The sequence below is a fragment of the Rhopilema esculentum genome, chromosome 15 (genome assembly GCF_057945365.1).
Source record: "Rhopilema esculentum isolate cy_ngs chromosome 15, ASM5794536v1, whole genome shotgun sequence".
NCBI lineage: Eukaryota > Metazoa > Cnidaria > Scyphozoa > Rhizostomeae > Rhizostomatidae > Rhopilema > Rhopilema esculentum.
The window spans coordinates 5,504,392-5,526,312 of NC_142829.1; the positions used below are offsets into that span (position 1 = coordinate 5,504,392).

General features: G+C 39.5%; 1 protein-coding gene across 6 annotated transcripts in view; it reads right to left on the minus strand.

Moving 5' to 3' along the window:
* The window catches only part of LOC135685412 (polyphosphoinositide phosphatase), a 114,131-nt gene that overhangs the window by 29,672 nt on the left and 62,538 nt on the right, over window positions 1–21,921 (minus strand). For all 6 annotated transcript variants that reach the window (XM_089112644.1, XM_089112643.1, XM_089112641.1 and 3 more), the window contains 9 exons: window positions 21,580–21,783; window positions 20,933–21,202; window positions 19,331–19,428; window positions 18,847–18,980; window positions 18,317–18,362; window positions 17,352–17,422; window positions 16,580–16,634; window positions 9,282–9,371; window positions 7,687–7,745 (listed from right to left, as the gene is read on the minus strand). In XM_089112644.1, coding sequence (XP_088968770.1) covers window positions 7,687–7,745; window positions 9,282–9,371; window positions 16,580–16,634; window positions 17,352–17,422; window positions 18,317–18,362; window positions 18,847–18,980; window positions 19,331–19,428; window positions 20,933–21,202; window positions 21,580–21,783 — 1,027 coding nt within the window. The remainder of the gene's footprint in view (window positions 1–7,686; window positions 7,746–9,281; window positions 9,372–16,579; window positions 16,635–17,351; window positions 17,423–18,316; window positions 18,363–18,846; window positions 18,981–19,330; window positions 19,429–20,932; window positions 21,203–21,579; window positions 21,784–21,921) is intronic.

Below are 21,921 nucleotides of genomic sequence, written 5' to 3' on the forward strand. Positions count from 1 at the left end.
CTGTTCACACGAGACCGTCTCTAAAAAAGTTCACTTACGCTTTCTGTTCACACGAGACGTGAACTCAAGATAGTTTGTTAAAGAAAGCTCAAAACACTCGAGTCGAAGGCCCCTATTACCGTGATAACAAAAGTGAAAAGGCGCCAAATTCGCTTCGCTTTCGCTTTATTTCTAAAGTTACTCCAACAGGTTTCTGTTCTCCCTCGTTCAGAAGGTTCTTCTCTTCCATTTCTTTTCAGTTCTCAGCCTGTGCAAAACGATCATGTCGTTTGGAGCTCTGCTCTGCTAACGCAACCAATCTGTTTTGTCGAGTTCGATGAACCTTTGACATTAGGTTTGCGAACAAGAAACCACTGCTAACTGCTGCAGAGAGTGCACATAAAACTGACATCAAATTCAACGTTATTTTGAACGATGGTTAGTGCGTACTTGTTTCTTGGCAATTGTCACGATGATGCGTAAAGAAGGCGCCAAAGCGAACAAACGAATGCTTCCTCTTGCTACAGCCTCCGTCGCCGGAGAATTTACCCTCGTTACGGTAGCGTACTCAAAAAGATCCAGTTTCGAGTGTTTACACGAGACCAAGTGAGACCGACTCCAAATGAGTATGCTTTGGTAGGTGAACTCAAATGAGTACGGCTAGGTGGTCTCAAATTAGTACGGTAAGGCAGGTCTCGTGTAAACAGAACGCCTAAGTGAACTCAAATGGATACGGATCTTTTTGGAACCGGTCTCGTGTAAACAGGGTCTTGGCCACCGGTTTCTCTCGCATAAGGGAAACATATGGGCACCGGTTTTCACAGGTTTTCAGAAAACAATAGGCACCGGTTTCAATATTGGCACATAGATAACATACTCCAAACTGTCATATCGAGTGGCTGCTGATTTTCTCGATTTTGAATTCCTTGGATACTTTGAGATAAATAATGCTTGTGGGGGTTCAATTCAGTATATAAACAGAAGAACTGTAGTCAGTCAAGGAGAAGTGCAGCAATTGACCTATTTTCCGTTTAGAATACAAATTGAAGAGAGTTTACCCTGGGTGAACTCAACACAGGTTGAGCCCGGGTAGCTTTTTGTAGTGTAAACCGGGCTTTCGATTGGAAATAATTTTACTTGCTTTCATTATTGAGCGTCGGACGAAGAGTTCAAGTGAATTTTGTTCCACTTTTCCGAGCTATTTTGAACATTATTTTTTCCTTCTACTCATATTGTAGTTTTCTAAATGTATTATCAGTCATTCTATCAGCTCAATTTTGCTTAGACACGACATGCTCAATGCATTCTAAACAACAGGTTACACCATTCAATCTTTTCCTCTCTTGGGTACAGTTAAATTTTAGCTGTAAGTCAGCGCTGTGAGTTATTTTTCTCCGATCGCAGTAGCTGCCTAAAAAATTCACCATATCTTTAAAACGCGCTGAGATTTGTAAGAGTTGTTAGTTTCTATAGACTAAACACTGAAGCAACGAACGTGGTAGAGAAATCAGTTTTGTTGATTTTCTTGATTACTCAGATAAAATATGAATTAAAATTATGGACGAAAATTTGCATAAAAAGAAGCATAAATAAAGGATGTTCCTGGGAATTGGGAGCCTGGAGAAATCTCGAACTAGGCAGGCTTAAGAAGGTATCTTTCAGAGTTGTTTTAATGTTCGCAACTTATCAAAAATATAATTTTCGCAACATTAGATCTGCAAATTTTTTTGATAAAAAAGAAATTATGCTTTTTTGCTTTGCTCTCCTTTTCAAATGAATGTGTAGCAAAGGGCTGGGGGGAATGTGAGAAGTGACGTCATTGGCAATAAAATAGAGGGGTTCAGAGAGGTGGTGAGAAAGGGGACAGGGGGCCTAAAAATCTTTAAATAATAGATGATATTATTTGTGTATGAACCTGTCATGAACGTCTAATGTCTTGTCTACACTATACTATCGAATCTTGTTTCAGCCAGGGTAGGGGGTAAAGTGAACCCAAGTAATATTTTCAGTAGTGTGAACACAAAGTTACCTAAGCAAGGTTGATCTGGGATGATTTTGTCCGGGCGGTCTAGGTACTCGGCCCGGGCTGACTCGGCCCGGGCTGACTCGGCCCGGGCTGACTCGGCCCGGGCTGACTCGGCCCGGGCTGACTCGGCCCGGGCTGACTCGGCCCGGGCTGACTCGGCCCGGGCTGACTCGGCCCGGGCTGACTCGGCCCGGGCTGACTCGGCCCGGGCTGACTCGGCCCGGGCTGACTCGGCCCGGGCTGACTCGGCCCGGGCTGACTCGGCCCGGGCTGACTCGGCCCGGGCTGACTCGGCCCGGGCTGACTCGGCCCGGGCTGACTCGGCCCGGGCTGACTCGGCCCGGGCTGACTCGGCCCGGGCTGACTCGGCCCGGGCTGACTCGGCCCGGGCTGACTCGGCCCGGGCTGACTCGGCCCGGGCTGACTCGGCCCGGGCTGACTCGGCCCGGGCTGACTCGGCCCGGGCTGACTCGGCCCGGGCTGACTCGGCCCGGGCTGACTCGGCCCGGGCTGACTCGGCCCGGGCTGACTCGGCCCGGGCTGACTCGGCCCGGGCTGACTCGGCCCGGGCTGACTCGGCCCGGGCTGACTCGGCCCGGGCTGACTCGGCCCGGGCTGACTCGGCCCGGGCTGACTCGGCCCGGGCTGACTCGGCCCGGGCTGACTCGGCCCGGGCTGACTCGGCCCGGGCTGACTCGGCCCGGGCTGACTCGGCCCGGGCTGACTCGGCCCGGGCTGACTCGGCCCGGGCTGACTCGGCCCGGGCTGACTCGGCCCGGGCTGACTCGGCCCGGGCTGACTCGGCCCGGGCTGACTCGGCCCTGACTCTTTTGGTTTGAAATAATGTTTTGTTAATGCGAAAGAGGGTTGAGCCCAGTTAACTTTTCTATTGCGCATGCGCAATAAGGTCGCGAATTGAAAAAGGCACCAATCTTTTCTGCATATTTTCGCACAGCTTGTGCTTTCTATTAGACTTTAGGATTACGGTAAACGTTTTCTGGACGAAACCATTTTTCGATTTCCCCACTTTCTAGAGCCGAACTTTTAAGGCACACAATTATAACCATGTTTGAAACTAGCAGAAGTTTTGAAAATGCAAAAAATTCCATGTAAACGGAAGTTTACATAACTTCTTCATCAAAACTACTAGTTGAGGTCGGAAAATCTCTTGACCTGTTAAGCCGATTATCGTTGCTTTGCCTGGCGTTCAAGTGACTTGACCTGGATTTTACTGTGGTTTACAAGTGTACCTTGCAAGTGCGATCAGTAAAATTCCGTTTTCTACGGACTTACAACTCCTCTACATACAGGTACGAAAAAGCTATTTTGTACCCAAGGAACTAATCGAATGGCTCAAAAATTTGCTCACGGCCAGGACAAATGTCGGGTAAGCAAAGTGTGTCTCGAATTTGTGTAGCTGGGAATCAGTTTACTGCAAACTATGTCATAATTCAATTAAACTAGGAATTATACTTGAAAAAATTAACGAACTAATAAACAACGTTTCGAGCATAGCCCGTTATCAAATTAGTATATTTATGTCATTATTCATTCTTCAAATCTCATGCAATGTATGACGGAATGGGAAATAATATTGCAAGCAAAACGGGGGCTTGTCCCCAGGGATGGCGCCAGAAAAGAAATGCTGGGGGGGGCTGTAATGTCAGAGTGCCGACAGTGAGTGAACCACCAACAAGAATCTAATAAAACACCATTTCCGCTGTGGTAATTCCAGTTCAAAAACTGAAAAAAAATCAGACAATGAAAAAAAAATAAAAGAAATCACGAAGTGGAAGTGCCGACGGAGGGGCTCAATGAATTTTGTGAGGGGCTCCTGCCACCTACCCCCCAAGCACCCCCGGTGGTGCCATGCCTGTTGTCCACGAAAAAATATTTCAAATCACGCTATTTGAAAATTCAGAAAATGCCGAAATTTAATGTCTTTTCTTTTCACAATTTGCTTTGGGAAGAAGATTCTCAGTCAAATTGACTGTATTTGAAACTCTGAAAGGGTGGCAAAATATTTTGGTGTCAAATGATGTAAAGTGGTTTGCAGATTTTGAAAGTTAGACCAAAGCCCAAAGCCTAAAGCCCAGGGGCGGACTGGCTGGTCGGGCTATTCGGGCAATCGCCCGAAGGGCCGGTCAGTTTAAGGGCCGGTCAATAAAAGTGCAAAAAAATAAATTAGTTTAAAAAGTGAATGCGAGGAGAAAAAAATATACCCACGTGTTGATCTGTTTGCCTTGAATTTTCAGAGACTTTGTGGGAAAGAATAAATATACACGCGAGTACTTCAAAACCATCAAAATTGTGAATTCATAATTTTCATGCTGTATTATCCAGATGATGGATAAAACATGTTGGATATGTTGGATAAAACAGCATATTTCTTCCAACATCAGAAACAAAACTGCCCCTCGTCTTCCAACATAAGAAAGAGAACAGCCTATTTCGATCCACAACTGGGTATATATTTTTCATCGTGTTCTTTCGGACCCTGATTCTGACGTTTTATGCTCTGAGGAGTGTCAGACAAAAAAGCTTTTAGTATGTCGTAAAATTTTTGCTTTTTTCAAAGCCATTAACCATGTTCTGTTAACCATGTTCTGTTAATTCTGTTAACCATGTTCTTTTAACCATGTTCTGTTAACCATTCATCCATGCACAAAATTACTGAATTTAAAAACTTGTTTCCCATACAGACTAATATTTACTAGCATTTTCCGAGGAATTTTTCATTTGCTATTATTATGGGCCAGTTTGATCAAAATGTGCCCGGGCCGAAAAAATTAGCCAGTCCGCCTCTGCTAAAGCCATTTTTCAGTTAGCGCGACACGATCTTCTAAGGTTTTACAGAGAAAGCAACTTCTCTTTCCAGCGTAGGAGACGAGACTATTTTCGATTAAACACGCAATCTTCTGAAATTTAGCAAAATAATGACTTCATTCTCATCAAACGGTAATTTATGAATTTTTGAAAGTTTTAAAGCGTTTCTTTGAAAAAATAAAGAGGGGCTTTAGCTCCTACTAGTCTAGTATGATGCCCGCACAATTATGCGTAATTATGGTCAGGCATTGAACTTGTGCTTATAAAACTGTTGACGTTTCAGAAAGATATCTGACCACATCATTTGGAAAAATGGGTTCTAAGGGATCCTCATGCCACCCGTTTGTGCAAATTGATAATTTTGCAGATTGATGGGCTCCTTCTGTATGAGAAAGACATGGTAAAAGGGACAAAGAATCTCTTAGGAAAAAACACAGATATTATTCAGTAACGAAATTATTTAAGTTTGAGGAAAGATTGGAATACTTGAATAAGTTGTTTTCAAAACATACGGCTTAGACCCCGTTTACACTGTCCCGTGCAAGTTTGGAACCGTGACAAAACTGTCGCGGTTCGCCCTTGCGTTTACACTAGCACTGTGGAACCGTGACGATTTTGCTCTGCTATCCGGAACAGTTTTGACCCTGCTTTGAAAGCGAACGAATTTTGTACCGTCACAGTTCCGTTTTTGAACGGGACAGTGTAAACACCTATCCGAGACGATTTTGTCACGGATTCACAAAGAGGTCTTTTGTATGGCTGTTTCAGGTAATCGAGGCTTTGATTGTGGCGTAACTACGTTCTCAAATTCTGAAGAAAAGGAAATTCTGAAGAAAAGACGATCACAGAAAAGGCTTGTAGTGTTTCCCAGTCCAAGCCTTGATTGGACTTGGCAGTTTTGTAATCTAAAATAACACTGAAAATTAAAGCCACCTTGTCTTTCGTCCAAGTAAAGTTTTAATCGGCCTTCCGCTCCATTTTAACTCACAATAAAAATTCGATTGTTGACTTCAGCGGCAAAATAAAAGCCTTGGTTGACTAAATACAGCTTCTTCTAAACAATGTTCTACCATAAAATAAAGGTCGTACCGGTACAGTGTAAACGGAACGGCTAAAAGGAAAAATTTGGAACCGCGACAGTGTAAACACTTGCGAACCGTAACGGTACAAAATTGTCCCGGGACAGTGTAAACGGGGTCTTAATCTTCCATTAATACTTGTAGGAGTTTCATATTTTCCAGGCTCTTTCTGTAGAATTCCAGGTTTGAGGTGTTTCTGCCAAGTTCCAAACAAGGAGAAGGGGGGAACGGCTGGTCATTAGTCAGGGGATAAAAAGCCCCGTTTGTTACTAGACACGACTTTTGAATAAAGTTGGACAGATTTTCTTTTTAATACAAAACGCAGGAGTTTTAGCACTTCAAATACAAAATCAAGATGCCTTCGCGTTCTTAGTTGAAATGCAAAATTAAATAGCCTGTCACAGGACGTTTAAAAATTTTTATCCTTTATCATTCCAAGCGCAGACTTGACTTTTAAGGGATATTTGATGGTCCAAGGAAAGAGCCAGGGCCTATTTCAAGAAATTTTCAATACTGCACATTTTTAAGAAATTTTCAATACTGCACATTTATAATCATATTTTTTATAGGAAATTTTTTGTTGTTGCAATCAGTGCAAACCCCTGCAAACCCCAGGTATCTCAGCCATGCAAGTGTAGCGAATAAACTGCCCGAATTTTGAACACGTGTATAGGCCATGACGGAGAAATCACAAACAGACATCTCTTCTACATAATAGAAACATAGTAATTTATCTCTTGTAAACGGAGTCACTATCTCATGTTTTGTCTGGACAGTAAAACAAAAAAGTTTTATTTCGTTCTTTTTTTCCTTTAATTAAGTTAAGTGAGCTTCTGCTAAATGCCCAGAGCATGACAGGGCAACTGACAAATTATTACTGAATGTTTTATCTTCGACAAGATCAAATTACGAAATTTACAGCAATGCTGACATTTACAGGAGATGTTTTGTTTTTGGTTCTGGGCATTTCGCTTTGTTTTAAGTTTTGATAAGAGAGTCTTTCCGATGGTTATACGAAAATTACAATACATGAACTCTATATCGAAGTGGCGAGAAAAATTCACATTTTTTGAACAAAGCAGGAATCTGGGATAGCCGCAAAAAGACATTTTCACAAATCCCAAAATTCAATACTGCACATTTTGGAAATCAATACTGTACGTTTTAAATTAATACTGAACAAAGTGTGTAATACTGCACACTAAAATAGGCCCTGGAAAGAGCATTATCATTCAAGAAAGGAACATGCACAAATTACATAACAAAATATAGGCAACATTGGAAAAATCCTCTTCCCCCTAAATTATCATCTAATTTGCATCATTTATTGTTCATTATGACCGTAAAAATTTGTGTGAACCCCCTCCCTCTATCTTTGATTAGGTAAAATGTGAACGATCCCATACCCAACTGCCAATGCATCGATAATCTTATCCAGACATATTTTGATCTGGTCACTACGATAGCTTTACCATCAAACACTGGAACAGTTTATGCGAGCCAATACCCAGATGATTGGATGAGAATGATTTGTATGACGGCGAATTGTATGACGGCGAATTGTATGACGAAGTATTGCATGGCGAAGTACTGTATGACGAAGCATTGTATGACGCAGTACTGTTTGACGAAGTACTGTATGGGCTGAATTGTATGACAACGAATTGTACGACGACGAATTGTTTGACGGCGAATTGTACGACGGGGAATTGTTTGACGACCATTTGTATGATGACTAATTGTAAGAAGATGAATTTTTTGACGATTACGACTCACCTCACTACATCTGAATCAAACTCGATGTGGGGACTGTCTGTGACACCAAGAGCGTAGAGCTACAAATTGAAATAGCGAGTTGCAAGCAGGAATGCAATTGTTAAAGCTAAAGAAAAGTTATTTCATAAAGGATGCACGCATTAGTCTTGCGGAAGCTAGTATTTTATAAATCAGTAGTTGAACGGGTGGATTATGGGAGTACATTAACAGGTTGATTATTCTATTGTGAGTCAGAACCATCAAAACTTGTAAATGGCTTTGAAAAAAGCAAACATTTAGTAGCAAACATTTTAGTAGCAAACATTTAGTAGCAAACATTTAGTAGCAAAAATTAAAAAGCAAACATTTTTTCAAAGCCATTTACAAGTTTTGTACCACCAAAAGATTGTAACCATCAAAACCTTAAAATCAATGGGAAAACTTTAAGCAGAAGAAGATGAAGATTAAATTCAAAGCATAATATCAAAGAAGTTTTCATCATAATACCTAATTTCTAACTGCTAGTAAACTACTAGTAAAAACCCACCAGGGGCACCAGGTTCGACATTTTCTACGCTGGACCCTTGTATCAAAATTGGCGTATGAAATACACCAATTCGACCTACGGCCTCATTTTGAAAAATTCTTCAAATTCTTTTGTACAAAATTTTTGACCTCAGATTCGGATTGACAGCAATGATTTTAGTCTACTTGTAAGTTTTTATTATGATATTGCTCACGATATTGATTTTATGACGACATAAAGATAAAAACTTTATAAGGGATTTGACCGTGACTGGCGACTAGGGGGGTAAAGTTTCCCCCGGAACGATTTTTGCGGTCAAATCCCTTACAAGTTTTCAAACTTCATTTCTCGGTTAAATCTAAAATACAAGCTCAAAAAATATGAAAAATGGTATCCCACCTAAAATTATGACGATAAAACCAAATCTGAGCTTAAAAAAGTCGTATAATTAAGTTTGGAGAAATTTCCAAAACGAGGTCGTAAGTCGAATTGGTGTATTGGAGAAATATTTTTGGAGGTTGTCGAAAAATGCTGGCTAATACTGATAGATATTCAAGAATTAAAACCATAATCTCCATTTTGCACTTAATTATTTCAATTGCAAGTTTTTATTCGATTCTTCTAGACAATTATCTGCTAATTTACAATGTTAACATTGCATTTAGCCTAATGAACCTTTAGTTTGTGAGGGATTCCTAAAGGGAAGTCTTCTACCACATTTTCCGGGAATCCTAGCCTTGTTTTGCAAAAAGTCAATTGTAAACAGATGTTTTGGGGTCCAAGAAAAGTTAGAACGTTTAAAATTTCAGAATGAAATCTAGAAAAATTCAAACTTAAAAATCTAAACATTCTGAGGTAAAACTTCTCTCATTAAACGGCTAAATTTAAGAAGAAAGTGAGCATATTCCATGCTCAAGTGCTGGCTTTACATAACAAGTTTTGATCCTAATGACGCCACTATGGAAATTTACAGCTATCAACCCCCAGACAACGTGGAGCCGGGGGGGGCTCTATTCGGCAGAATCTGCATCCCATTACATTTCTAAAGAATCCTATAGTAACATTATCGCAAACATAACACAATACGAACCTGGAAACCAAGAGCGCATTTACCAACCATGAACTGAGCAGTGTTCGTGCGATCGAGGCAGTCCACACAATTGACGCGAAGTATACCTGTCTGTAAGCAATGCAATGATAATGTCAGGGAGAGATTTTTCGCAGGCAGAAAGAGCCTATGCAAATATTTTCTATGACTTAATGAAATACTGTTTTGCTCACACATTACGTGTACTAACCAATCTTTTTACAACGATAAAATTTAAAATACACAGGACTACTATAAAACAAAGTAATTTTAAACGGTTTTGGTAAGACAAAGAGAACTTTGTTTATTGGAATGCCTTTCACACCGCGACCCTAATTTACATTTACATTGAGACCGAATTAAAAATATTACTATACATACAAAGTTAATAGAGCTTGAACATTGGAAAATGTTTGCAATAAACTACAACGAGTTAAAATATTTCATTTCAAACTTTGATGAATAGATGGAAATCTTCAAGATCTTCATTATTAGGGAATCAGCGTTTTCTTAAAAGTTAAAAGCACTATGTCCCGTCAGTTAACTGTTCGGAAAGATTGTTACCAAGATCTAGCAGATATTTAAATTGCTATATCACCCAAACCGCTCACCCATTGTTATGTGCCCAATCCCATGAAATATAGTTATTTAAATTCACGATATAGCTTTTTGTTTTTTTTTTTTTCTGGTCGTGGGTACTAGCTACTCGCCTACAGTTTATATGATGCAATTCCTTTGTTTAAAGTTTTTGTTATATATGGCTTTCTGGCAGATCTTGAATCTGGCTGTTTAGCAAAGCTCCGTCGTATTGGGTTTCTGCTTATCACAATATAGGTTGGTATTACATAGCCTTCCTGAGGTCATCTGCCTTGTTTGGTGTTATCAGATAGCTCACTGCTTAAGATGTGAGGCTGACCTTCCATTGCAGTTTAGATGTTGGGTTATTCTAGGGCAGCAGATGGGTTATTCTAAAACTCTGCACGTTTATTTTAAAATAAAGTTACATGGAAGATACACACGAATACCCTACCATACCATAAGGGTTAAACTCGCAAAAAATGCAAATTGTTTAACACAAGACCAGGGGAGAATATCTACTGTGTATCTGTCATAATTTAAGAAGAATTACTGCTAAATAGTTAGTCACTGCTCCAAAGTTGAGAATAATATATGATTGCCTTGTAGTTCCTGTATTGTTTTTCTCCAAATCAAGCCGATCTTGCATTATCATTGGGTGTTACCAATTAATTTAGTACCTTATGTCTTTTGCTAATCAACATCTGGCTGATCTGGTATTATAGTTGTTGGGTGCTAATGTGCACTCCCAGTATATGGCTTTACAAGTTTCACTGTGGCTCATTACAACTCAAAGTTATGCTGATCTTGCAGTATTGTTTAGCTGCTCCCTGTATCGCCAAGTATTCTATTGAAAGCCACGTTGTGGCTTCTACTTATCAAGATCCGGTTGATCTTGCATTATTGTTGGAGTGCTAACTGCGCTATCCAAAAATAAAAATAAAAAAAAAAAATAAAAAAAAAAAAAAATAATAAAAAAATGTCGGACATGTCATAGTTTTTTTTTTCCCATAGCAAATTCTGCTGATCTTGCAGTATTGTTTGTGGGCACACTGCGTCACAAATGTTACTATTGCAAACCAAAGTGTAGATCTACTTTCAAAATCTGGTGGATAATAATAAAGATATAAATGGGTAATCTGCTTTACAATATTTAGAAGTCAATCAGTTTGGGGCTTAGCCATGGTTTGTTTTGACCACAGAAGATATTGTAGGTGCAGCAGATAGAAATGTTTAATGGTAGTAATAATAAAAATAACGATAATAATAATAATAATAATGATAATACCAATATTTAGATTGGAGTGAAACTCTTCAGCTAATTATCATTGTTATCAACGTGTGTCCTGTTTGGGATAATGTAAGTCTAACGAAGCTCATAGGGTTTCCCTGTACAGCTTTTCAGTGGGATGGGAGGTTGAAGATACTTGCAATGGTCCTGCAATTTTGTTTGTTTGTTCTGTCTTAAAGCGCTACTTGTGTGACTTAGTTTTTGATAATTACAGGCAAGCATATGTTTGTTGCTAATGATGTGTCCTTTTGCTTTTCAAGATTGGGTTGGTATTGCTCTTGTCATTTGGGTGCTAGCAGGGCCCCCAGTGTGTTATTATTGCAAGCTTAAATGTTGCTTAACTTATCAGGATCTGGTTGAGTTTTGTTTGGGTGCTAGCTGTTTCACCCAATATTTTATCATTACAAGCCATGTGGTGGAATTATCTTCCCTTATCAACCATTGGTTAATCGTTAATTATATCTGGGGTGTCTTCTAGTATTATATTTTTACAAGCCATTGTATCGCTTATTGCTTAGTAAGATCTGGTTGATCTTGTATTGTTTTCTTGTGTCCCAGCTGTGCCGCCCATTATGATGTCACTACAAGCCAGTGTTTAGTCCTTGTTATTTTTGGGTGTCAACTGTGTCATCCAGTAGTTGTTCATCAGCAACCCTGCCATTAAATGACTGCTTGCTTTCAAGTTAAAGTTTATCTGCATTAGGTAGGTCCGAGCTGAATACCAAGTGTTTATTACTTGCAAGCCATCTAATGGCTTGTTGCTCAGCAAGGTCTGTGATCTTGCTAAATTAATTTTTTGTGATTTTTGGGTGCAAACTGTATCGTCTAGCATTTTTATTGTCAGAAGTTGAATGTCTGCTTGCTCAGCAGGCCCCAAGATCTTGCAATGTTATTATTATTTGTGATTTTGTGTGCTAACTGTGTCATTAAAACATGTTATTGCAAGCCATCAAATGGCTTATTGCTCAGCAAGATCTGTGATCTTGCACTATTACATTTTGTTAATTTTGTGTGTTAACTGTGCCCTTTCAACCTTTAATCCGTGATCTTGCTTTATGCGGGTGCTAGCCGAGTACCCAGTGTTTTAGCTTGCAAGCTTTCAGATTGCTCATTGCTCAGCAAGATTGCCAACTTTTATTGCCAGCCATCGAGTGGCTGATTGCTTAGCAAAGTCCATGAACTTGCATTATGCGGGTGCTAGCCGAATACCCAGTGTTATTGCTTGCAAGCCATCCAATGGCTTATTGCTCAGCAAGGTCCGCGATCTTGCGCTATTATATTTGTTATTTTTTGGGTGCTAACTGTGTCATCCAACCTTTTTATTGCCAGCCATCGACTGGCTGATTGCTTAGCAAGGTCCATGAACTTGCATTATGCGGGTGCTAGCCGAGTACCCAGTGTTATTGCTTCAAGCCATCCAATGGCTTATTGCTCAGCAAGATCCGTGATCTTGCGCTATTATATTTGTTATTTTTTTGGGTGCTAACTGTGTCATCCAACCTTTTTATTGCCAGCCTTCAAGTGGCTGATTGCTCAGCAAGGTCCGCGATCTTGCGCTATTATATTTGTTATTTTTTTGGGTGCTAACTGTGTCATCCAACCTTTTTATTGCCAGCCATCGAGTGGCTGATTGCTTAGCAAGGTCCATGAATTTGCATTATGCGGGTGCTAGCCGAGTACCCAGTGTTATTGGTTGCAAGCCATCCAATGGCTTATTGCTCAGCAAGATCCGTGATCTTGCGCTATTATATTTGTTATTTTTTGGGTGCTAACTGTGTCATCCAACCTTTTTTTTATTGCCAGCCTTCAAGTGGCTGATTGCTCAGCAAGGTCCGCGATCTTGCGCTTTTATATTTGTTATTTTTTTGGGTGCTAACTGTGTCATCCAACCTTTTTTTTATTGCCAGCCTTCAAGTGGCTGATTGCTCAGCAAGATCCGTGATCTTGCGCTATTATATTTGTTATTTTTTTGGGTGCTAACTGTGTCATCCAACCTTTTTTTTTATTGCCAGCCTTCAAGTGGCTGATTGCTCAGCAAGGTCCGCGATCTTGCGCTTTTATATTTGTTATTTTTTTTTGGGTGCTAACTGTGTCATCCAACCTTTTTATTGCCAGCCTTCAAGTGGCTGATTGCTCAGCAAGGTCCGCGATCTTGCGCTATTATATTTGTTATTTTTGGGTGCTAACTGTGTCATCCAACCTTTTTATTGCCAGCCATCGAGTGGCTGATTGCTTAGCAAGGTCCATGAACTTGCATTATGCGGGTGCTAGCCGAGTACCCAGTGTTATTGCTTGCAAGCCATCCAATGGCTTATTGCTCAGCAAGATCCGCGATCTTGCGCTATTATATTTGTTATTTTTTGGGTGCTAACTGTGTCATCCAACCTTTTTGTTACCAGCCTTCAAGTGGCTGATTGCTCAGCAAGGTCCGCGATCTTGCGCTTTTATATTTGTTATTTTTTTTGGGTGCTAACTGTGTCATCCAACCTTTTTATTGCCAGCCTTCAAGTGGCTGATTGCTCAGCAAGGTCCGCGATCTTGCGCTATTATATTTGTTATTTTTGGGTGCTAACTGTGTCATCCAACCTTTTTATTGCCAGCCATCGAGTGGCTGATTGCTTAGCAAGGTCCATGAACTTGCATTATGCGGGTGCTAGCCGAGTACCCAGTGTTATTGCTTGCAAGCCATCCAATGGCTTATTGCTCAGCAAGATCCGCGATCTTGCGCTATTATATTTGTTATTTTTTGGGTGCTAACTGTGTCATCCAACCTTTTTGTTACCAGCCTTCAAGTGGCTGATTGCTCAGCAAGATCCGCGATCTTGCGCTATTATATTTGTTATTTTTTGGGTGCTAACTGTGTCATCCAACCTTTTTGTTACCAGCCTTCAAGTGGCTGATTGCTCAGCAAGATCCGCGATCTTGCGCTATTATATTTGTTATTTTTTGGGTGCTAACTGTGTCATCCAACCTTTTTGTTACCAGCCTTCAAGTGGCTGATTGCTTAGCAAGGTCCATGAACTTGCATTATGCGGGTGCTAGCCGAGTACCCAGTGTTATTGGTTGCAAGCCATCCAATGGCTTATTGCTCAGCAAGATCCGCGATCTTGCGCTATTATATTTGTTATTTTTTGGGTGCTAACTGTGTCATCCAACCTTTTTGTTACCAGCCTCCAAGTGGCTGATTGCTCAGCAAGGTCCGCGATCTTGCGCTATTATATTTGTTATTTTTTTGGGTGCTAACTATGTCATCCAGCCTTTTTTATTGCCAGCCTTCAAGTGGCTGATTGCTCAGCAAGGTCCGCGATCTTGCTGCCTGTCCTGTAAGTCTCCTATTCTTTGTTCTGCTCTGCATTCTGATCCACTTCTTCTTCTCGCTTCCTTCACTCTGCGCTTTGCTTGTTTCAGCTGGTGGGTCATAGATTTCAAGTTCTAAGTAGGTCAGAAGGAAGGTAGTAGAGATCGGTGTCTGGTGGGAACACATCAAATGTGTTCTGTGGGCGGGAAAATGTTCCCAGTGGTGACACCGACCTTAAAAATCGGTATTCTCCAGGCAGTACAAGGGCTGGTGCACCTAGCAAGCCCACTTCCTGGAATAAGGTTTTTCTACATAGTTAGCCACTAACAGGCACTAAGTAATATTTCATTTCTTGGCAACCGTCTTTGGGGCAAATTGTTAATAATTTGAGATTGTAATTTAACTACATTACTATTCAAAAGGGTAGGGATTAAATGTTGTTTAGAACCCGGTTTTAAACAGAGTTAATCACCCCTTTGATGCTATCATTTAACCTCGCTTTCACTTTCTGTCACGTGCAGGCTATCCTAGGACATCCGGGACATTTGTAGGTTTATAAGGGATGCACGAGTGCTACGCCCCCTCTGCAAGTTTTATGCATGCTGCAAACGGTTGTTTGCCGCTGCAGCAATGTTCAATTTTTGAGTCCCCTCCCACCCGCCTCTTTTTCTGTGTCTGCTTATTCTTCCAATCTGGCTATCATTCTTTTCCCGAAGACCTTTTCGTCTTACGGGCAGGTGCATCAGTCGGGAAAATGTTCCCAGTGGTGACACCGACCTTAAAAATCGGTATTCTCCAGGCAGTACAAGGGCTGGTGCACCTAGCAAGCCCACTTCCTGGAATAAGGTTTTTCTACATAGTTAGCCACTAACAGGCACTAAGTAATATTTCATTTCTTGGCAACCGTCTTTGGGGCAAATTGTTAATAATTTGAGATTGTAATTTAACTACATTACTATTCAAAAGGGTAGGGATTAATAGGGAATCAGCGTTTTCTTAAAAGTTAAAAGCACTATGTCCCGTCAGTTAACTGTTCGGAAAGAGGCTTTGCAGCGTGTTTCAAATCGAGACAGCACTGAAGACTAGCCGATTGGCTCCGTAACAATAGGTCTATTGTATAGTCTAACCAATGGGAATTTGATTGGCCAGAGAAATGCGTCGGGGCATTGTGCCTTTAAATTGATATACAGGATGTGCTAATAAGCAATCAAAATGCTGTCACCCCTGGATGGGAACTTCGAAAGCACGCTAGGTGGTCTCCATTAGAACCATTTAGTCTGCTATTAATCTAGTATAAGACATTAATCTTCAACAATCCACTTACAATACATTTGAACTCGGTTAATTTCGGTTAGAATTCGTTTAAAGATGTTTTGAGAAAAAAAATCTGGCTTTTAGAAAAACCTCTATCCTAATCAAATGATAATTACTTTTCAAGGCTGTTTAAAAGCTTTTTCATTTCAGGATACAGGTAACGAGCACCGTACAGCTGAGCTTTGATTAAACCAAACAGCTTTAATGAACCAGGTTCAAACAAACAAGTCTTCACAGCCAGACCTTTCGTTTGACACAGGCGATGACTCACGCTTTCTTTCCATTAAAAACTCGATCTGCTCCCAAAATACACGAGAAAAAGTGGCAACAAGGGTAATTTCCTAAAAACTAAGGTAAACTGGCCAAAATGCTAAGAAAACATTCTAACTGAAATTTTGACCTTGTGTAGCAATAATTCTTTAGCATATACATCTATTTTCAAAAACTATAGACAGTCACACATTTGGAAATCCAAAGGTTAGAAACACTCACAGATGCGTTTCAATATAAGCAAAGAAAAAATTATATCTGTTTTGGCCCTGCGTTTACGTTGATCTAAAGGAATAGACAGCTATGTTGCATTTTATAGCGAACTCGGTAAATTATATCGTTAGTTTTTTAATTTCAACAAGAATTAGATTAGAGCAGAAAAAGCAATTTAGAGCAGAAATAGTGATTACTCAACCTTTGATATTTAGCAGAACTCTGAGGTATTTCCTTTTTATATATACATAGATATGCAATCGCCTTCACGAGAACGTCTGATTCATACACAGGCCTTAGATACGAGAAGAGCGAACCTGACCGACATAAATTGCTCACCTGACACAGGCCAGGATGTTTCTTGTTGTATCCGTACCCTTTCATGCCATTGAATCTAAAATGATAAATGATACACTTCATCTCAAAGTAATCAGTTAGCAGGAAAGTAAAGTAAGGCTGGATTTTGCTTGGTTTTGACAAATCAGTACTTACTAGTTTCAGGCGCTAAAAAGTCAGGGTGGAAAACAGCACTTTGTGCCTACATAAGCAACACTTGCGTGTCTCTGAAAGGGCTTACTCTGTCATTTAGCTGTACATACTGAAAACGACATTGACACTCAAACCTGATCATTTATGCCTCAATTCGCTTTGTAATCAAAATATGCGTGATATATCGTGCAACTGCACAAAGTCTAGCCTAAAATATCGCACCATAAAAAACTCCTTGAGAATGAGAAAATGAAAAAAATTAACCTATTCACTTTAAGAAAGATGTCTACAAATTGACAACTTGTTTGTTAATATAAAGATCACTTTATTTTGTTTGGATAAATTGCTATTTGAGTACATGCTTCCTAACTGGTGCAGCAGATTTTCAACAAAGATGTTCAACAAAATACTGCACGCCACAACAATATCTCACTGACAGGTATCGACTCGTTCGTAATCATTAACTCTTCGTACTCTCACTGTTAATCTATCAGCAAAAACTATGCGTGATTAGTATAATCACTTCTGCTGTCAGTAGCATATTTTGAGGGCCTCTCGACAGACTCATTTGCAATTTTTCTTAAGGAAGAGATAAAAATTCGAAACCAAAATAAGAGCATACTTTGGGTGACTTCTGATTTTGTTGCAGTAGAGCTGTGGGCCACTATGAAAAAATCCTGTTTCTTTCACAATCTGTAGAAAGGAAATTCAAAAGACTGTGAAAAGGTACAAAACATCTTCATAAATGATTCCTGAAATAGTAATATTTTCTCAAAGCAGGAAATTGGATTGACAATCGGTGAGAGAAAAATAACAGCCGGCAGGTCAGGTAATGGGTATGAAATGGTTATCCACAGCGATGCACATTAAAAAGCGGTGTTGAGGAAGTGTAAGCAGCAGTAATAGGACTAGCAGAAGTGCAAAAATTACTGCATCCAATTTATCAGGAAAAGGTTTGAGCTTTACTTGCAAAATGCAAATAATTGATATTCAAGAAATTTCTGCAAATCGTAAAATGGAGACAGCTATTCTACTGAAGTCATTTTTATCATAGAGGACTGTGCAATTATATATAACTTTTCCTTTAAGATATAACACGATGTCATAAAGTTTCAAAGCTACTGGAGGCAAAAGCTGTTGAAAAAACTCAATGCTTTCTCCGTTGTTTGAATGCAAAACGCATGACTCTTCTTAACAGAGGGAGAAACGGCTAAAACCCCTCCTTGTGCGAGGTTTCTAGTGACTAGCTCAACTTGTATTGCATTATTTAAACTGAGACTAGAAAGCTGTGAGTGGTTGTTTCATTTGCTTCCAATTTGAAACTAGAGGTCATTTCCACAAAATTTGATTCACATATCCCAATAGAAGGGCGTTACATAGCAAAGCCAAAACTTGTTCTTTGTAGTTTCAGTAACTTTTGGACTTAGTAAAATCATTTGCTGCTCTCATCATCATTGAACACAATTTCTGTTAGATACCTGAAAGCATGTGAGCAAGTAAAGCATTCCCAGCTGCTAGGAAAACCTGAAAACAACTACTAGCTTGTCTTAAAAACCTTTCGGGGTCAACATGTAACTTGAACTATACCTTCTCTGCTATTTCAGCAAGCCTTTCGATGACACTTATCTCTTTGCTAAAAAGAAACAGAAAAGTGATAAGAGAAGGCCAAGCTCAAAATTATATCCAATCAGAGGGGTGAGGTTGAAGCTGCACTCAAGGAATACAAGGAAATAATCTGCTTGTTTGTCACTTTTTTGTAAAGCAGGAAAAACAGTGTTCCGATATGAAAAGGATCGTTGTGGTATAATCACTGACTTGTTGACTCCAAAAATATCAAAACTCAAAGATTCTGACAACAGCTGCTCTAAGAACATAAAAAAGCAAGAATATTTTTTCAAATAGCATCGAAGTAATTGTGCTACAGATAATTTATGACGAAAACGTCAAGAAACTGCAAAAATTTTTCTTCTAACGAAAGCTTTAGAAGTTATTTTAGCTACTGGCGTGCAATGTGAGCAAATTTTCCTTAAGAACTTCTAAGTAGGATTAAACATTCATAAATAAATAATACACATCTGAAAAAGGCAAGCCAATTGCTATCATATCGACATACTCACCTCTTTGTAACCCTTGCCATATCCCAGGCGATGTACTGTACAGCAAATTCAGGTGGGATGAATTGGTTCACATACACAACTATTTGCTTTAGGTTTTCGCTCAGTATTTGCTCATGGGGCCGTCGTTCTCTTTTCTAAAGACACAAATTATGTTGATTATTTCTAAAAATAAACGGATCAACGGATATTGACTATCTCTCGAATCTCTTCAAAGATCAACATTTTCCAGAGGATATAAAACTCTACAAAATTCTACATTTTCTGACTTCAGTTAATAAATAATTGATAATAAGGCAAGTTCCCATAGCCAAATTTGAAATAAACTGGTTCGGCTGGGTCACAGTTTGATAGTAACTTACGCAACCATTTTTCTCACTGCTTACTAGTATAATTATCTGACGAAGATCAGTAGAAGGCAGATGCTTCAGGGAAGAGAGGACAGCAGAAGCTGCAGGCAGTGTAACTGATACAGGTAAGAACATACCTTGACTAGATTCAAAATGATAATTGGGGCACCGAACCTCGCCATTAGCTTATTTAAATGAAGAGCAGCAGAAGCGTAGTACGGGTCTGTGCGATCGACTAAAAGGTAATGTTTAAATTCATTAAGCATTCTTTGTAAATAAACTTTTCGCATAGGTAACTGTAAGGGCATTCTTGACAGAAGGTGTCTGTTTAACAGTTTTCAACAAACGAACTTTCTACACTTGGAAATCAATTTATTAATTTCGGAATCGATCTTGCAGTTTAGGGATCGATCTACAAACAAACGAAAAAGCCGCCACTGTGTAGACAGAAGGAGTTCGTTCTCTCTTTTGGGCTCCAGTGGTAATTTTTCTTTAGGCACGCGGCACTGATTGGTCAACTATACCGGTCTTGTGCTCGATCCACAACTGGGTATTTATTTTTCATCGTGTTCTTTCGGACCCTTATTCTGACGTTTTATGCTCTGAGGAGTGCAAGACGAAAAAGCTTTTAGCCAATATGTTTTAAAATGTTTGCTTTTTTCAAAGCCATTTTCAAGTTTTGCACCGCCAAAAAACTGTTCAAATTTAATAATTCTTAGAAAATAAAAAATGACACGAAATAACCTTTAGCAAGAAAATTCATGTCATGTCAAGAAAATTCAAAGCTTAAAAACTTGAGAAACAATAAATCACAGTTTTCTTCTAACTCTTGATTTTTATCGGTTAACCCCAGAGCTAAATATCTATTTTATGGTGCAAGATTTTTTCAAAACAATTTTTTAAATATAATCAACCTTAATAAAAAACATAAGCACAGATAGAGTATAGAAAACAGCAAATAATTACACGATTTCATTTAATACCGATTCTATAAATGCAACTATCTGGTTTGAGAAATGCAACACTCCACGATGCAGCGTTACATTACAGCTTGAGATGTCATAGAAGGTCGAGTAGCCTAACACTTTTTGTGGCAATGGCAGGCGGTCGAGGGTGGGAGGCAAAACCCAAAATAACTTTACAAGGAAGTAGAACTGGTAATAACTGAATGCGATAAAAAAGAGAATACTCGTGCTTTCACAAATTTTCTACAATGTATTTACTTTGTAAAGAGAGAAGATAACACTGATATAATGGAGGAATTCGCAGACCCTAGAACTTACTTCGGCAGCCTAATGTACGCAAACTGTGATATAAACCTGTCTCGAGCCAACCGTATCAACGAACCTCTTTAACTACCCTTTTGCTCCTAACACCCCCTGCAAAGTATCTAATTTCATACAACCATCTTCAAGCCTCACTATCAGAGCCCTAATTACTTGACGGTCACACCATCGATGACGTTGAAAAAGACCAACAGGTGGAACAAAATTGAAAATTCTCGCCAAAACTAAGTCCCGTTTACGTGGTTCCGTTGACGAAGAGTTTCCTGCTTAAGGGGTTTTGCTCAGAGGAACGCAAAACACTTAACTGGATAATTGACACCATCATTCTAAACACCCCGTTAAACAAATAAAGGCCACTGATGTGGACAGGAATTTTTTCAAAGAAATTCTAACTGGGTACACTGAGCTTAAAAATTCCAATTGAGCTTAAAAAACAAGATTGAGGATCCTTACCAAGTATCTGCGGTTTTGGAACAATTCTGCCTTGAGAGGTGTCTTGCGACCAGTAGAAAGGGGCTGAGCCTCGTAGCTGTGTGTAGGAAGTGTATCTACCACTCTTCAATGATATAAACGAGGCATCGTGAGCAATTTGCTCTGTTTCAACATCATTGGCAACAAACCCTTCGTCATTTACTCCACGCTTCAAGAATCTTGTTCCTGCGAATTGATTCGATCTTCTTGCTATCAGAGTAACGTAAATTGGCTTACCGTGAACGCAAATATCTTTTAATTAATTAAGGTACATGGATATATATGACACTACCAGCCCTTGTACGTTTCATGCAAAACACACATAGCCTTGTCGCAACATGAGACTATTTTAAAGTATCAAACTAACTTACCAGTCAGAACACTACCTGGGAATTGTACATCAATTTTGCATTGGAAAAATAGATCAACGATGCAAAAATTAAAAACATTGCGTTGTTTAGTTTGATTTAGCATAGTATAGTAAAGTATGGTAATTCTATACAACATAATATAATAAAATGCATTATAATATTTAGCACAGTATAGTAAAGCATGGCATTATAACGAAACACGTAAGCTTGTGTAATTTGCTACATCATCATTTCTTGATATTTATCTTATAAGGATACTTGACTGGCCAACAAATCCATGTATGATATACAATATCCAATCCGGGTGAACCTGCTCCTTGAAATTTTCCAATAAATGAATGTTCCACACGAACTTCTCATACGGTCGGCCTCTGTATGGGACATACTGCTTTTTGTTGTATTTGACCTTTTTCTTTGTAAAGGACGTCTCGCATTCATCCCCACTAACGTATACAGGAGAAGCTAAAAAATGGACACTTGGCTACAGCAAAGGGAAGAATAACAAGGGAAAGATAAAGTAAATGTTCAGAAGCTCCAAAAATTAAGAAATACTTTGAAATTTCTGCACTCATCCTCAAGACTGCATTAAACTTGAAATAC